A 16,025-nucleotide genomic window follows, 5' to 3' on the forward strand; every position below is an offset into this window, starting at 1 on the left:
CCCAGAGCCCACCACCTCCGTGTGGTAGGTCTTTTATCCTTAAACCGCTAAAACTGGACTCCTCCATGCCACCTCTGGCAGCCACTATCCCACTTCATGAATTTTGGTAGGCTGGGAATCAGTCTCGCAGTCTTCTGCCTCCATATTATCCTCAGATTTGGTAAGAAGCTTAAGAGACACCATAGTATTTATGTTCTCCCCTCACCCAGCCCACAACACATGCTGTTATTTGGATTGCCTTTGTGTTGGCAGGTGTCTGAACATGAACAAATCCAATATTTCTCTCTTGTTGTGCAACCAATTGGACTAGTCGTCCATTCTGGTTGGAATAATGCAAATCCAAGTCTTCTCTTCTTTTCAGTCAGTCAGAGGGACTAAATATAACCTTGGATCATGGAAATATAAATCGATCATAGATTTATTTTTTATTTATTTTGTGGCCAACAACTACTGGAGTAATTTGAAGTTATTTTAATTCAATTTTAAAATAAATCTAGCCATTAAAAAGGGTAGAGAACTGCTGCCACACTTGCTGTCTCGATGGACTGAATTCGATGTCACAGCAGGTCTTTTCCAGTAAATGTCATATCGCAGACATCACATCATTTTGTAAATGTGAGCACACTCCTGATGTTCATGGGCCTCCTAGTTGTTCATGTAGAAATGGGGATTGTGTGATAGATATAGTGTCTCATATTTAGTAGAAACAACTTCAGAAATATCTAACTGGTGGTAAAATAACTGCAAAATTAAACACTAGTTAACTGATTGTAGAAGAGCTATACTATTTTAATCCTGGTTTAACTTGTTAATGAACTGCTACACATTTGTAAAACAATAAACCTATTAATTTAGGATATAGTTTGGTTATATAGAGTGAGTACAGGGCTTTCACTGTTACTATCATTGTTGAAATAATGCATGAATACAGGCAGCAGGATGTTGTCAGGAGCAGACTTACTGCCTGAGGAGTGACCAGAGGCAGCAGCCGGTGTGTGACCGGTGTTACTTATAGTGGATTTAGTGTTTATTTCATTGGCAATAGACGCTGACTGTCTTCTCAACAGTGGACAGGAGTGTGAGGTGACATCAGTGTTGTATGTGCGTACGCCACACCTCAGATGACTTGATCCCATTGGCAGAAACGTGAACTCCTGTCTGCAGCAGTCTCTCCGGTTGTTTACTCTGTCACCTTCTCAAATGATGGCGAATCAATACCACACACACACGCGCACACACACACACACACACACACACACACACACACACACACACACACACACACACACACACACAGGGCCATTTCAATCTTCTGAGCCCTTGACCCTTTAAGACCCGAAAGAGTGTGTTGACACTACCTCAAAGTCCACATGTAGAGGTCAGCGCATTTCTACCAGCCAAACACTGGATTACTCTCATGTGATATGATATGTTATGTTATGTTATCTGATGATATGATATGATATGATAAGGACTCACTGTATATGACAATCTGGGTCTTAATTGCTCTGTCTTCCTGGTTTAAATATATATTTTACATGTGCATGAGAGAAAGAGTGACTGACTGTGCAAATAAGTTCAAGTGTGCGTGCGTGCGTGCGTTGGGCAGGTCGGCAGGGTTTGTTGGTGTGTGCCACTGTGATCAGTCACACAGCAGGGGATCAGCAAGGTGGTGTTAATTAAAGGGGCTGCGTTAATTGTATGCAGAACACATGTGCACAGGTAATTAGTGTTTCCCTGGAGATAGCTAATTGATAGGTGGCGGCTGCACTGATAAAGATAAAGGGCCAGGCAAAGAGATGGTAAGAGAGTATAATGGGCACAGAGCGATAATTGGCAGGGCAAGACAGGGAGACAGGGACAGAAAAACGGACAGCAGCAGACTGAAGCTTTTAGGGAGGAAGATTGCGCATACTGCATGGATCATTAATTAACACAGATCAATTTAAATTCCCACTCACCCCCCAAAAAACAACATCAGTGTGTTTCATCTGCTAGATTGAAATGAACGACTCAGATGTTCAGATAAAAAAATTAAAAAAAATCCAGTAGAAAAATGGGCACTCCCCTCAGAACTGATTAGTATTGGGCAAACTGTTATTGTTTTTTGGTATCAGCTAATGATGACCATACCTCATGCTCTCATCCAAGGAAAATAATACACTCAGTAATATTGTCATGCACCAAACACTGCACTCTCACTTTGCCAGACTAATCTGCACATGATGTTTTCATGCCAGCACTGGCGAAAGGAACGGCAGAATGCGTCATCGTTGTTCTCTAGCTGAAAAAAAACCCTGTTAGTACAGTAAGATTTGTCCACAGAGGATAGTTCGAAATATACTGGTATGACTCTTTTCTGTGTTTTCTCCTTGTGTTAGTGGTTTTATGGCAAAAAGGCAGGTGTTTTTGTTCCTATAACGTTACCTACTCGCTCCCTTTGCTCTCACATAAGGCATGTTAGTTAATCCAGCTCTGCCTGCCTCTCTATCTTGCTCTGTGGTTCCTGACACAGGGGAGCAGGCTTTACAGAAACACAAATGCGGTTTAAAGCTCAGCTCAGTGCTGTAGTTTAGACTAAAGGTAGGGATGATCTTTAAACCTCTGTAAATCTGCACTTGGTCTCTACGTCTGGGAAGAAAAACCGTGCTCTGAGTGTGTGTGTGTGTGTGTGTGTGTGTGTGTGTGTGTGTGTGTGTGTGTGTGTGTGTGTGTGTGTGTGTGTGTGTGTGTGTGTGTGTGTGTGTGTGTGTGTGTGTGTGTGTGTGTGTGTGTAAACACCTGCAGCCTTCATATTTAAAAAGCCTCATTTCACCTCACTCCCTTCTGCCTCGCCCTCTTCCTCTCTGAATGTGAGAAGTGACTAACAGGTTTGTGTGTGAAAACATTTTCATCCCACCTGCCATCTAACACTGGGGTTGTGATTGCAGAGTGGACATCAAAACACCCCCCACCATCATCATAAACTTCATCATTCTCATGATCAGCCCCTCCAACAAGAACAAACTCAGCAGCTTCGTCAGCCGCAGCAGCAGCGTCAGGCAGTGCCAGATCTGATAGACTTAGACCTGGAAATGGAAATGATGACTCAGGTAAGGTGCTATACAAACATACAGCAAAGTATTATTGTTGTTGTTGTGGTTCAGACTAATACAGTGTTCAAAGTTTGAAGGTTTTTCAGTATTTTTGAGTAAGGAACACACTGTTGTAAGGGTTAGCGATCAGCCCTCATGAACTACTTCATGGCTTCCTTGTCTGTTTTGTTCTTCTCTGGTCGTAAGAAACCCCAACTCTTGACCCCTGTCACCCATGAATAAAACATGAAACTTTGCTGTTGCCATAGTAACCAAGTCCGGGCCAGGGTAATGTCGAGCACCCAATGGGTGCAGCCGTGCATTTACACCTACATTTGTAAAATGTGAAAGAGGGAGGACGAGCCAGTAGAGTAGAGGGAAAAACTCTCCATTAGACGGCGAGCAGAGTTCCATCAAGGACGGAGTGGACATAAAGGTCAGAGTGTGTCGGGGAACTGCTGGGGGTCAGGGGGGTTAGCAGACAGCGTCGGTCATCTCGCCGGCGGACACACTGGTCGAGTTCCTCGCAGCACATTAATAAAGCATTCATAGCACTCTGATAATCACAGCAAACTGACCTCAGCCCCCCGCCGCCCCACACGTAAAGAATATTGAATCGAGTGAACTAAAAATGGACAGAAAGTCTATAAATGTCCAACTTCCTGTCGTGTTTGAACACTCGCTGCAGGGCCATGTTTCCTGTACCGGTGGTTTCTGTTTGAAGAACATTAGCAGAGGCTCTGTGTCATTGACTCAGAGTGTTCAGTGCCACAACATTAAACAAAAAAAAAAACAGTGGGAATTTATTGTATTTTAGGTTGAGAAGAGCATTTCTTAGGATGTATTTTGTGAATTTAATCCCATGGACATTCTGTTATCAGTCCTTGTGGATGCACCATTTTGCATATCTTGGATATCTAGCTTATCTTGTATAGTTGATTTTTGTCTGATACGCTGGTATCTGCAGTAACAATAGTACATATTACAGCTTCCCATCCCCCTCCCCTCTCTGTAAGAGAACTAACATCCCAATGCAGACCCCTTACTGTAAAACACCATGCTCACAGATCCATTTTCTGATAGATGTGAAAAGAACTTCGTAGTCTATGTGTGACCTAAGAGAGTGAACGAAAGGGGAGATATTCTAAGAACATTCATTATCTCTAAAGAAATTATCTGCATCCATGATTTATGCAAATCTCAGACCAAGTATTCAAGGCTTAAATTCTTTTCTCAACTAAAAATAGAGTTTCCTTCACTTGCCACCGGCCTAAAGATATTATTAATGTACAAAAAAAGAAGGAAATACTGAGGAGAAGGATTATGAGGAGACTGTGAAAGGAAACAGAACAAATTCAGATCAAATAGAAAGGCTGCTGTCTTTGATAGCTATTCCCTCTGAGACACCCCACACATCTTCTCCTACAAGAGGGAAACACTAATGACTTGTCCAGGAGGAGACGCTGGTACAGTAATGATGCTATGGGGTGTGGTAGTCTGCTTTTAGATCAGCTGATGGAGAGCATCTCTATGTGAAGCAGATGACAAAGATTATGCTAACTCTTGGTAGGTATAATCATGATAGTCAACCATTTCATCTCATTATCCCATCTCTCCTCACCCCACTGTTACCTCGTCTGTCGCTGCCACAGTGCTCAGGTAGGTCCAAGCTCGTGTCGTATTGCATGCAGTGTGTGGTGCATGTCGCGCTGGAATGTAAACCGCTTCACAAATTGTACACCGTCTGAGCCGTGCAGCCTTATGTGCCTGACTGAGAGCGTATCCTTTCCCTTTGATTCTCAGAATATCAACCAATTAGAGATTTTCGGAGACATGTCGACGCCTCCTGACATCACCTCTCCATCAGTGAGTAGCTGTCGTACATACACAGTTTGTGATTTACATTTTATAAAATAAAATCGGCATTTCCAGCGAGCTGTCTCCTTGTTTTCAACCTGACCTCCAACCACAGACCCCCGCCTCTCCAGCCAACACCCTTGACCCCTCGCAGGGCCTGCAGCCTCCCACGGAACTGTTTGCTCCTTTCAATCCTGCGTCTGTGCCCTCAGGTAAGACCTTGTTCACTCTCTGCTTAAATACACCACCGCTACAAGCAAAAGGGGGGAAAACAAACGCAGCGGGTCAGAGGGAGTCGAGGAAAGAGAGGGGAAGTCAGAGGATTGAGAGGACAGAGGAGGAGAGCGAGGAAGAGAGGGGAGGTGAGATAAATAGAGAGAGACGGAATAGAATTGAAATGTAGATGAGGGGAAAGAGGAGAAAAGGTGGTGTTGGTTGTGTGTTGAATATGAAATGCATTATTAGCTTGCTACCTCAGATGCTGCTGATTTACCTGTGGTTGAGGCAACTGTGGCGGTCAGAGGAAAGTTATAAAACATGCTGAGATGATTGCAGGGAAGGCTCCTTGGTATGCACAGGCCGCTGTGATTTAGACATCGCTGTGTACTTCATAATTTTCCTGCATCTCATTATTTACTTCCCTCCTCACCTCTGTTTGTCTCCTCTCTGTGTGGATATGTCAGAGCTGCCAAGGTTTAATGTCACCTTTCTCCCCTGTAGGTGACAACCGGAGACCAGAGACAGGGGAGCAGCTAGTGTGTAATAGAACAAGCTTCTACTGATGAGTTAGAGTGATTTTAATGAGTGTGTGTTGAGCTCTGCCTTCTTATAATGACTCTGCCTCATTCTGGAGGTAATTATGATAGTTCACCATGACCATTAAGAGCCACCGCAGTAGCTGCAGGCAGAAGTAGGGCAGCACTCTCTGGTGATGCATGTGTTATTATCTGCGTGTGGAAGAAAAGCAACGTATGCACTATGGCTGTTCGAATCACGTCCTCTTTCTTTCCTGTATTATTGATCTTTGCTGTTTTTACTGGTCTCTAACTATTCCTGACCAGGTTATGTGACGATGGGAGCCGTACCTCCTGGCCACTGGTCCCAGCAGGCGTTCGCCACCCAGACACCGCTGGCCTTCGGGGTCCAGTCCCCTCTCGGCCCGGTAGCTCAGGTGCTGCCAGGCGGCCAGCCTCTCATCTGGGGCCAAGCCAACATCTTCCCTGCCACCCAGCAGCAGTGGGCCGCCATGGCAGCTGGAGCCTTCCCCCCGACAGCCTACCTCCCTGCCCAGCCCGTGGGCACCCTGCCAGCCGCCATGTTCCAGACTCTCACCCCCGTCACGACTGTGACTCCGGCTGGCGAGAGCCACTCAGGCGCCGGAGCCAGCGCTTCAGCTCCCTCCCCTTCAGCGTCGTCGAGTCCGCAGCACGGGGAGCGGGCGAAGAAGATCGGCAAGGAGTTGTTCAAGGTGGGGAGCTGATGAATAAGAATTATGCTCAGGACAGAATTCTGGAATCTACTAAGATCGCTACGGTCTTGTCCACAGTCTATGGGGTGTTTCTGTTTCGAAACTGGGCCATACAAAACTGCAAACGATTAAATATGAGTTTGTCCTCTGTGGTGAATCTTGCTTGGCATGTTTACTCTTTTTTAAATGTTTTAATCTTAAAGAGCAGGGAGCTAACAATACTTGGTTGACAAAGACTAAAATAAGTCTCATCATAACAATTAAAACAACTTAAATGTATCAGTGTGATTTAATTAAAGTGTGATTAAACATTCATATTTTCTCACATTGGAATCTGGAGGGTTGTACCTGTATATTTTAGCCCTGTTGATCTGGGGATCTTTGTTAAATTTTAGGGTGTACCATGATGAAAGTGTCTAAATTTAGGTGCCCAGTTTTAATGTTGACTTGCCCTTCCTTCAGGATTTCCAGCTGGCGAAGCCTCCGGCCATGCCGTTGAAGAAGGCTGATCAGCCCGGCTTAGCAGGAACCTCAGAGGCATTCAGCACTTACTTCAGCCGTGTGGGCACCGCCCAGGACACGGACGACTGTGACGACTTTGACATTTCTCAAATGAATCTGACACCGGTCACCTCCACGACACCATCCACCAACTCCCGTGAGCACTCCACCCACGCCCGCCTCATCCCACCACCCAGTCTGTATCTACGTCTCATTCATCTGTCCTTCCCCTTGCAGCGCCCACCCCGGCTCCCAGGCAGAGCTCTCCCTCCAAGTCCTCGGCCTCTCACGTCAGCGACCCCCCCACCGACGCCACAGACCCCCCAACGGACGACTCGTTCGGGGAGGCGGAGGGCAGTCCAAGTCGCAGTGGAGAGGAAGACGCTGTAAGTAGTGTGTGAGGATGTTAGAAGTGTGTGTGTGCGCCTTTAATAAGTCACCACTTATGCTGCTTTAACCTGCGCAGCGTGTTGAGATCTGCTGATAAATGGCCTGTGTAGCGGTTTTGGCGGGCCAGGTAATCACTCCGGCTGATTAGGAGGCCGATGCGGTTGTGTCCCTCAGTGTGTGTGTGTTTTTGTGTTTGTGTTTGTATTAGTGCGTGTGAAAATGTCAAGTGTGTGTTATTGTGGGAACATGAGCAGTAGCATGCATGAGAATGGAGTTTCGGTGTGTGTGTGTGTGTGTGTGTGTGTGTGTGTGTGTGTGTGTGTGTGTGTGTGTGTGTGTGTGTGTGTGTGTGTGTGTGTGTGTGTGTGTGTGTGTGTGTGCGTGTGTGCGCGCGTGCGCGCGTCGTGCGTGTGTGTGTGTGTGTGGTCAACTCAGCGTTAAATTAGCTTGTGGAATTGTCAGAGACATCATTAAGCTGTTATTAATGCCAGCCAGGTAGCGTCCATGCATCACTACTTCTATGTGGACAGACTCATCTGTGGTGAGATAAAGGAGGCATCGTGCTCCAATTCTTCTTCCAGGTGCAATTAATATTTATTTTACCTGCAGCACCTTAAGAGAAAGAGAGAGAAACTGAGGAGAGATGAGAGAATAAAGACAGATTTTTAAGGAGACAAACTCCCTTCGTCTTTGACCAAAGTCCTTGTAGAATCTGTGACCTTCGGAGAAACAAGACTTTTCTGGTACTTTCGCTGCCCTTTTTCTTCCTCTCGCTCTGTTTTTTGTGTTTCTTTCATGCCTGCGTCTCTCTCCTCTCTCTTGCTCTCCACTCCCCGGGCGTGAAACATTAGTTTTATGCCTCCAATCCAGCTATTATTGAAAAAAAAAAAAAAAAAATAGAGGACTTTCACACTGAAAATGTCACCAGGCCTGAATAACACACAGAGAAGCTTTACACAACCCAAAAAGAAATGCGGGCTGGTGGCGGCACTGAGTGAGTGCGGCGGAAAGGTTACAAAGAAAGAGAGTTAGGACGGGAAAGATGGAGCGACGACAGAATAACAGCCTCCCACTCTATGTGGGGTGAGGTGGAAAAAAGCAGAAGTGTTTTAGTAAAAAAAAGCAGTGGATCAATAGAACGAAGTCTGCAGATGCTTTCATGATAGACCGCTGTAAATGAGTGCATGCATGAGTGTGTGTTTTACGTGCGTGTCTTTGCAACGATGTTTGTGAGGAGTCAGACAGGCTGTGGTCTCTCACGAGTGTCCGTATTTCTCCTTCACAGTATTGACACCTTTACTCTTCGCTTCCTGTTTTCTCTGTTCTTGTAGTATTTACCAATCCTGCACTCCTTCCTTCAGATTTACTCTTCTTTGTCTGCTTTCCCCTCTTATCTCCTTCTCGTCTACTCGTTTCCTCTCCGCCCCTTTTCTCTTCTTCCCTCCCCGTCTACACCCTCTTTAGGCGTGTGGTTCTGGGTCGCCCTGCCCCAGTGAGACAGCAGAGCCCAGCCCAGACCAGGCCAGTCCAGAGGCTGGGAGCTAGATAGCAGCAGGGCAGGGTAGGTATGGATACCTCCCCCTCCTCCCCCTTCACCTCTCTGCATCTATCTGTTCCTCTGATGGACTGTTGTACCTCACACTTACATCAGTCTGCCTCAACTCTCCTCGGGCTGCATCTGTTTTTTCATCTTTTCCTTTTTCTGTTGTGTCTTTGGTCTCATTTTCTTGCGTCCTTCATGCATGCTCAAAAGACGGCGTGTGTGACTGAGTTTGAATGCCATCATGTGAATGATCGTACATTGATGAATATTTGCTCTTTTCATTTTTGTTGTCAGCATCAGCACCAGATTTTGTAAGTATCAGTTGTTTATGAAGGGATGTTGCATGTGTGACTTCTTTTTTAAACAATGTGTGATGACTTCATCACCACCGTGGCCATAGTGATCTCATCTTGTCCTATCATTGTGACGTGCCCCTAAATCACACCCGGTTCCCTAAATAGCACACATCTCACTCGGATATTCAATCGTGTGTGACAGCCAATCAGAAGCTGTGCACTTCAGTGAGCAGGATGTCTTCTGGGATTTGTATGCAATATGCTGATCTTAGACGTTTTGCTTAATATAAACACAATGCGTGCTGACATTTTATGCATTATATATATGTAATGAAACGTATGGTATGTGCATTATTGGAAAGTGATCAAAGTGATGGAGACAAGTAGCAACTAATGGTGTGTGTGTTTTTTACACTTTTTGCTCTGCAGTCAAATTCACAACTTTCTTTTTAGAGGCATGTCAACATGCAGTTTGGCTGTTCAATGAGACACACATACAAACACACACATTAAAGAGGAGAGGCGTTTTCATCCCTGCCTCCCTACCCGTTATCCTCACCCACATAATTCCCGACTGTGGCTCCTTAATGATAGCTGCTGGCACTCACACAGGGAAAAATGTAATGGTTTTGTTTTCATCGGCTAATACTGGGGTGCCAAGATTAATGACTGCCCCGATATAATTGGCATTAATTAAAAACCCAAGAAGCCTTCAAGTCCTTGCCCACTCCAGGAGAGGAGGAGGGTTGACTGAGCAGCCTCCCTTCCCTGTTGGCCCGCGTCCTCATTCAGCCGCTCTGAAAGCCGCAGGGCAGCAGGTGGATGCGGGCCTTAAGTGGGAGAGCGGGCTGAAGGAGGGATTCTGGCTAGAAATGAACTGTTATGGCCAGAAGCTCCGAGTCTCTCCTCTGTAGAAAGTGGACTGCTTTGGTCCTGGTCCAATGACGCTGCTCCCATATGGTGTTTACTTGCTCAATCACATCGACTTTAGACATCTTCCCAAACACACACACACACACACACACACACACACACACACACACACACACACACACACACACACACACACACACACACACACACACACACACACACACACACACACACACACACACCTGTGCAGTAGGGCCAGTTATCCCCCAGACAAGCACACCTGTGATCGATACTGTCGCCACCTGTGCTCGTATTGGAGCCAAAAATATGTGTGTGCGTGTGTTTGCTGCTGGCCATGACTGCCTGTCCCGTCCTCCCCCATCCCACAGTGTGTCTCTGACAGACATGTGTTCAGGCTGGTGGGAGTGTAAGTGTTTTTTCTGGAGTGATCTCATCATGTCCAGCGAACGCTCCCGAGTCTCAGCCGTGAAATGGCCTGCTTCCACGGTTCACTGAGCAGGCTCACATTGCTCCCTCCCTCCCTCCCCCCTCTGCCCAGGGCCGGCCGCTCACACGCGTGCACACAAATATCCACATATGTAGCGGCCAGGCCCGTTATTTTGGCCTTCGGGCTGGTGCCACGCCAGCACATCACTCATTCCTCCACCGAGGCACGTCTCCTCTCTCCCGGTCGGGGTTGATGGAGCTGAAGCGGCCCGCGGTTGGCAGAGCTGGTTAGATGATGCAGGGTGACACCGCCGGGCTGCTACTCTGGTGCATTGGTTGAACAGTGTGTGCTTGCTGTCACTGCTTGTCTCAGCCTCTTTGTCACCTCTCTCAGGGCTGCTGGCAGGTACTTTCTGCTGACTGTCTGGCCTTGGCTGGCCCTACGGTTACAGCTCTGTATGCCAGAGTGCGAAGCCACAGCTAAAGCCGCCCTTCCAACCTCAACCCCAGTTTGCCTTTTAGATGAGAACCGTCGCAGGTTTGCAACAACTGAGGTTTTGGTGGGGTTTTGAGTGAGGAGCAGTTTTTGGAACATGTATCCCTTTGACCTCAAAGGTACCACTGTAGGCCATGAAACAGCTGCAGGTATATGAACAAAATCTTTCTCTATTTGTTCAAATTTGTTTTTATAGTCTGCTTTTTTTTTAGCCACAACCAACCAAGAGACTGCAGACATTTCCCAACTTTGAACATCAGCGGCAGAAAGGCCGCAAGTAGCCATTATTTTGAGTGCCCTGCAGTTTATCTTCATTCATTGATGAATAGCTTTGTTCATATAATGTCAAAAATACCGAAATAGCCATGGCAATTATCCAGAGACCAACATGACGTACTGAAAAATCTGGAGTCATTGTTCAACTCAGAATGATCATGAATGTTTTGTCAAATGAACTCTCTCAAATTGTTGTGTGCGCCTCAGTTTGTGCAGTTATGTTCCTTTCATTTAGTATGAATGGAACGTAGCACTCAGCAGCAGCTGACTTTGCTGTATCTGATGACGATCTCATCATTTACTTTTTGGCCTTGTGAGTGTCTCGCCTTTTCAAGCATCAGCAGATATTTCTCTCCATCTGTCCGCTCACGTCCTCTGGTCAGGTTTCATCAGATTATATCATGCACTGTATGTGTACGGGTCGACCCCAAACTCCGGCCGCACGTATCTGCATGTGGAATCCTTCCAGAATATAATAAGCCAGTCTCCAATCAAGTTGTCTGCATGGCAGATTGAGTGGCTGGCTGTAATTATGTGTACGATAATAACGGCCCCATTGTGAGCGACTGCAGCAGGCTTGGTGCTCTGACTGCAGGGTGTTCCATCATCCGCTGTTGTCCTCTGGCTCAGCTGGAGAGAAATACAGTCATGATGACTCATAACTGGTCTTTCAAGGCGTTAGTTTATACCTCTGATTCATACTGGTCCTGGAGGGAGCCCGGAGCGGGAGGGAATATGCATGTGCATGCACAATGACACACTCCGAAATAATAACTCACTCACACACACACATGAAAAAGGTTTTGGAGAGTGAGCAGTGAATTTTTCCGAGAGCTCTGAAGGGGCGAGGAGAGGAGAGCCGACTGGACGTCTCCTTCAGTGTAGTGTGCTACTGCCACCTGGTGGTGATGTTAGGTACAGGAACTAGCAAACCACTGCAGCTCTGGATCGGACTTGTCGGGGCTTGCAGGTCGGTGATACTTTGTTTAGTCAGTTGAGAGAATGAATCATAAATACAGGCCCTTCCTTTGTATATGTAACATTCAGATGAACGACAGAGGCCACACATTAATAATACAGACAGAAGTATGAAAAGTAAATAATGTTGGAAGTTGCTGATGTTTTCCTCTGTCGTCCACAGAAGGGGAAGGACCCTCTCTACGCCAAGATCAACAAAGGGAAGAAATAAAGAGACACACAGGACGACAGACCTGACCAGCACTGAGAGAACAGGAGGAGATCCCTTAACCTCTGTGTGTGTGTGTGTGTGTGTGTGTGTGTGTGTGTGTGTGTGTGTGTGTGTGTGTGTGTGTGTGTGTGTGTGTGTGTGTGTGTGTGTGTGTGTGAGAGAGAGAGTGAGTGTGTACAGTATGTCTGACACATCCCCGCCCGGCCAAGCCCTTCTTCTTCTTCTCCTCCTGCTAACAACTTCCCAGGAGGAGCATCCACACTCTCACTGTCTTCCTCCTCCTCCTCCTCCTCCTCCTCTCTGCAGTCTTTCCTCCTCCTGAGAGGCGAGAGCTCTCTCGGTCATTTACTCCAGGCAGGAGGGATATCAATCACTGAGACGGATCCAGTTCTCCCTCCACTGCGCTGTCTTCTCCTCACCTCTCTTCTCCCAGTGGCAACTCACACCCAGCCTTACAGACATAACCTGCTCCTCCCCTTCTTCCCTCCTTTCCCCCCTCCTTACTCCTTTTGCTCTCTTTCCTCTGCCTCCCGTGTCTGGCCAGAGACTGTGCTGCCAAGAAGGGACTGAGTCAAGCAGTGCCTCCCTGTCTCTGACACACACACACACACACACACACGCACACACACACACACGCACACACACACACGTATGCTCATCGGGATTAGAATGATCATGTTTCGTTTTAACGGACAGAATCTGCATCTGTAGCGAGGAGATCACACAGGAGGAGCTAGACTCTTAACAGGCCAATTGGGGACGGCCCGTTACCGGGGATCACTGCTTCTGATTAGTTGGTTGCGTCCAGCGTTCTCTCCCCATTTTCTTGTGAGTGTCTGCTGGATCACTATGCAGAAACAGACTCTCTGGGAGCTACTCACACACCAACGACACACATACTTTGCACACAGCAGTCAGCCCTCACACACACACACACACACACACACACAGTCATGTCCCACCTTCTCCAACATACATACACACAGTAGATTGCCAAAAGTCTCTCCTCGCAGGCAGACTCATTATGAGGCCAGAGGACCAGACATGCTGAGGAAGTGACCCTGAGAGGGAAGTGTGGCAAGTTCAACAGATTCTGTGATCGAACTGTTCATTCTCTATAGCTTTTGTACAATACTGATTTAAAACAAAAAAAAAGAACAAATTGAAAAATGGAATTTTTATTTTATAAGTCAATCAAGCCGCTGGGGTCAACTCTATAGGAGTTATAGAGTCAACATGGCTTTAAGGCATCTGATCGTTGGTTTGCCAAACTCATTTTGTAAATAATGATAACAACAACCATTTTGTCCACTCGGACTTCTGTGCCATAAAATAGGAAGGCTTCAGTTATGCAAACTCTTGATGTTAACCCAAGCAATAGCAACATATGTTTTCTTTTTCCTGTTTTCTCCTTCTCGTTTGTCTCTTTCTGCCGCTGATACTGTCTTCTTGTGCATGGATGTTGTGGGCCTCACTTACTAACCCTGTTTCCAGCTCCAAACGTTGCACCATGCTCCTCTTTGTCTCATCGCCACACGTTATTTTTGCGTCTCAGATGCAGCTTCTACGGTTTATGTTGCCTAAAACCTCTGTACTACATGTTGCAGGCAGCAGACACGCTTTCACTCACTGTAGCCCATCAGGCTGCTGCTCTCCTCCATCCTCTCCCCCTCAGACGAGCCTTTAACCGTGACGCTTTGCCCGTCTGTCTGCCCGTCTGTCTGTCTGCCTGTCAGTCGGTCTGTCAGGTGCCAAACTGCTGCTGTGGACCGCAGCATCCTCTGCTACAACTACATCAACTGTGATGCCAATGACTCCCTATTTTATGGCCAGAGTCCCCCATGTCACTTGAGAACTCTTTTGGACTATGACGTTGATTAACTTAAAAACTCTGACAACTAGAAGATGAGCAAAGAAGTTGAATAAAAAGGGAAACGTTGCTGTTTGAGTGCATAACATTTCTAGACCTATTTTAACTTTACCTCAGCTAACAGTTTCTTAATGTAAATTGACACATTATTTTTATCTTTATGAATATGACATTCTCTACAGTGGGTTTTTAGATGATTTTTTTTTTGGTTCTCTTTTGATTTACGTATTCCACCATGTATTACTGTTACAAATAAACACATCCCAAATGACTGAGTCTGTCTTTGTGTGTGTGTGTGTGTGTGTGTGTGTGTGTGTGTGTGTGTGTGTGTGTGTGTGTGTGTGTGTGTGTGTGTGTGTGTGTGTGTGTGCGTGCGTGCGTGCGTGTTTGTGTGTGAGTAAGAGAGTGAGCCTAATGGGGTGTGCCTGGCAGAGGTGACCTCCAGTGTGTCTTTAGTTAGTGTAAAGCAAGTGCCCCAGTATTTTGCTGTAATTTAACACTACTTTAATGACCTGTCACACTCGGCTTCCCATGCAGCCTCTAATGCAGACTGTCATAAGCTTTATTAGCAAGCAACCACAAAACAAGAGCTCCAGCCTGCTCGCTCTCACTGCTCACTGCTGCTTCTCCCCTCCTGCCCAGGGAAACCAACTTTGAACACACTTTTCAATTCAATGTCACACAAGACAAACTGAAACTTGCAGATTTTAAATGTCCCAGTTCACCCAAGTCACACAAAATATTCTCGGTCACCCTTGGTGTTATCTGGCCATGCACTTAGTTTCAATTTGATGTGTCAATTATTTGACTCACTCATCTCACCCATAAACTTTGGAGGTGAATGGAATTTTGTTGTTATTGATTAAAGCATTGAGAAATTACACTTGACAGCATACATCTTCACAAAAACAATGTCTCAGTTAGTGCATAATCCACAAAGTTCACTGTCAGCGCTTTTCTTTGGGACTGTTTCGTCTGTTAGAGCTGTCAACAGCGACATCTGTGAATTGTCCAGGATAAGCTGCATACTGCAGTGAAAGACGAGCGGTAGTTTGACCACTTTAATGCATTTTTTTAAGACTGTGTGCACCTCTGTTTTATTGAGGCAATGATAGAAATATCTAATTGATCCCCACAACTCAGGAAAAGGGGGAAAATCATGTCGTTTTGCAGTTTGGGTGAACTGAATCAGAGGCAATTATGAATTTGATCTCACATCTGGTTTACATGTTTTTACTTGTGTTTCTCTTCACAGACCAGATATGTGGAAATATATTTGATTAGCTTACCCTGAGAAGTCAGTGAAGAGCAGCCACCTCTGAGGCCTCTTGAGTCACACCTGTCAGTCTGAGCTCTGTTTGGCAGAATATGACTAAATATCTTTCCAAACAGTTTTATGAAGGCCTGTCTGTAGCATACTTACTGTATCTGGGTCATATTATAAATGCCTAGTTAAATAGTTGTATTCTGTGTAACAAACCTGGAATGTTGCCTGGCCTCTTTTATTTCCTTTTCCTCTATGTTTACCTTGAGTTATAAGATACAATTATATTACCTGGATACCTCATCTTCAAACACACTGCTTTTCGGAGATTAGAGGTTTACTTATATATACAAAAAAAAAAAAAATCACAATAAAATTAACGTCTTTAAGGAGAAATATTTCAACTACCAGGTTTCATGACAATGACTCACTTTTGTGCGCACACGCGCAGTGCCAGCTGGGCGACATTCCTGAAGCACAG

At 45.9% G+C, this 16,025-nt stretch overlaps 1 protein-coding gene across 5 annotated transcripts in view; it reads left to right on the plus strand.

Annotated features, from left to right (window-relative positions):
- dab1a (DAB adaptor protein 1a) overlaps nucleotides 1–14,552 on the plus strand; it is a 215,744-nt gene extending 201,192 nt beyond the window's left edge. For 4 of the 5 annotated variants that reach the window (XM_069699157.1, XM_069699158.1, XM_069699155.1 and 1 more), the window contains 7 exons: nucleotides 4,878–4,940; nucleotides 5,047–5,143; nucleotides 5,993–6,399; nucleotides 6,862–7,057; nucleotides 7,138–7,286; nucleotides 8,755–8,851; nucleotides 12,363–14,552. In XM_069699157.1, coding sequence (XP_069555258.1) covers nucleotides 4,878–4,940; nucleotides 5,047–5,143; nucleotides 5,993–6,399; nucleotides 6,862–7,057; nucleotides 7,138–7,286; nucleotides 8,755–8,835 — 993 coding nt within the window. In that variant the 3' untranslated portion in view covers nucleotides 8,836–8,851; nucleotides 12,363–14,552. The remainder of the gene's footprint in view (nucleotides 1–4,877; nucleotides 4,941–5,046; nucleotides 5,144–5,992; nucleotides 6,400–6,861; nucleotides 7,058–7,137; nucleotides 7,287–8,754; nucleotides 8,852–12,362) is intronic. The other variant, XM_069699159.1, reaches the window with a different exon arrangement.
- The last annotated feature ends 1,473 nt before the right edge of the window (nucleotides 14,553–16,025 follow it).

The sequence above is a fragment of the Brachyistius frenatus genome, unplaced genomic scaffold, assembly GCF_029030835.1.
Source record: "Brachyistius frenatus isolate BFR_SWC_R1_liver_20210118 unplaced genomic scaffold, ASM2903083v1 Contig_29, whole genome shotgun sequence".
In the NCBI taxonomy this organism is placed as follows: Eukaryota; Metazoa; Chordata; class Actinopteri; family Embiotocidae; genus Brachyistius; species Brachyistius frenatus.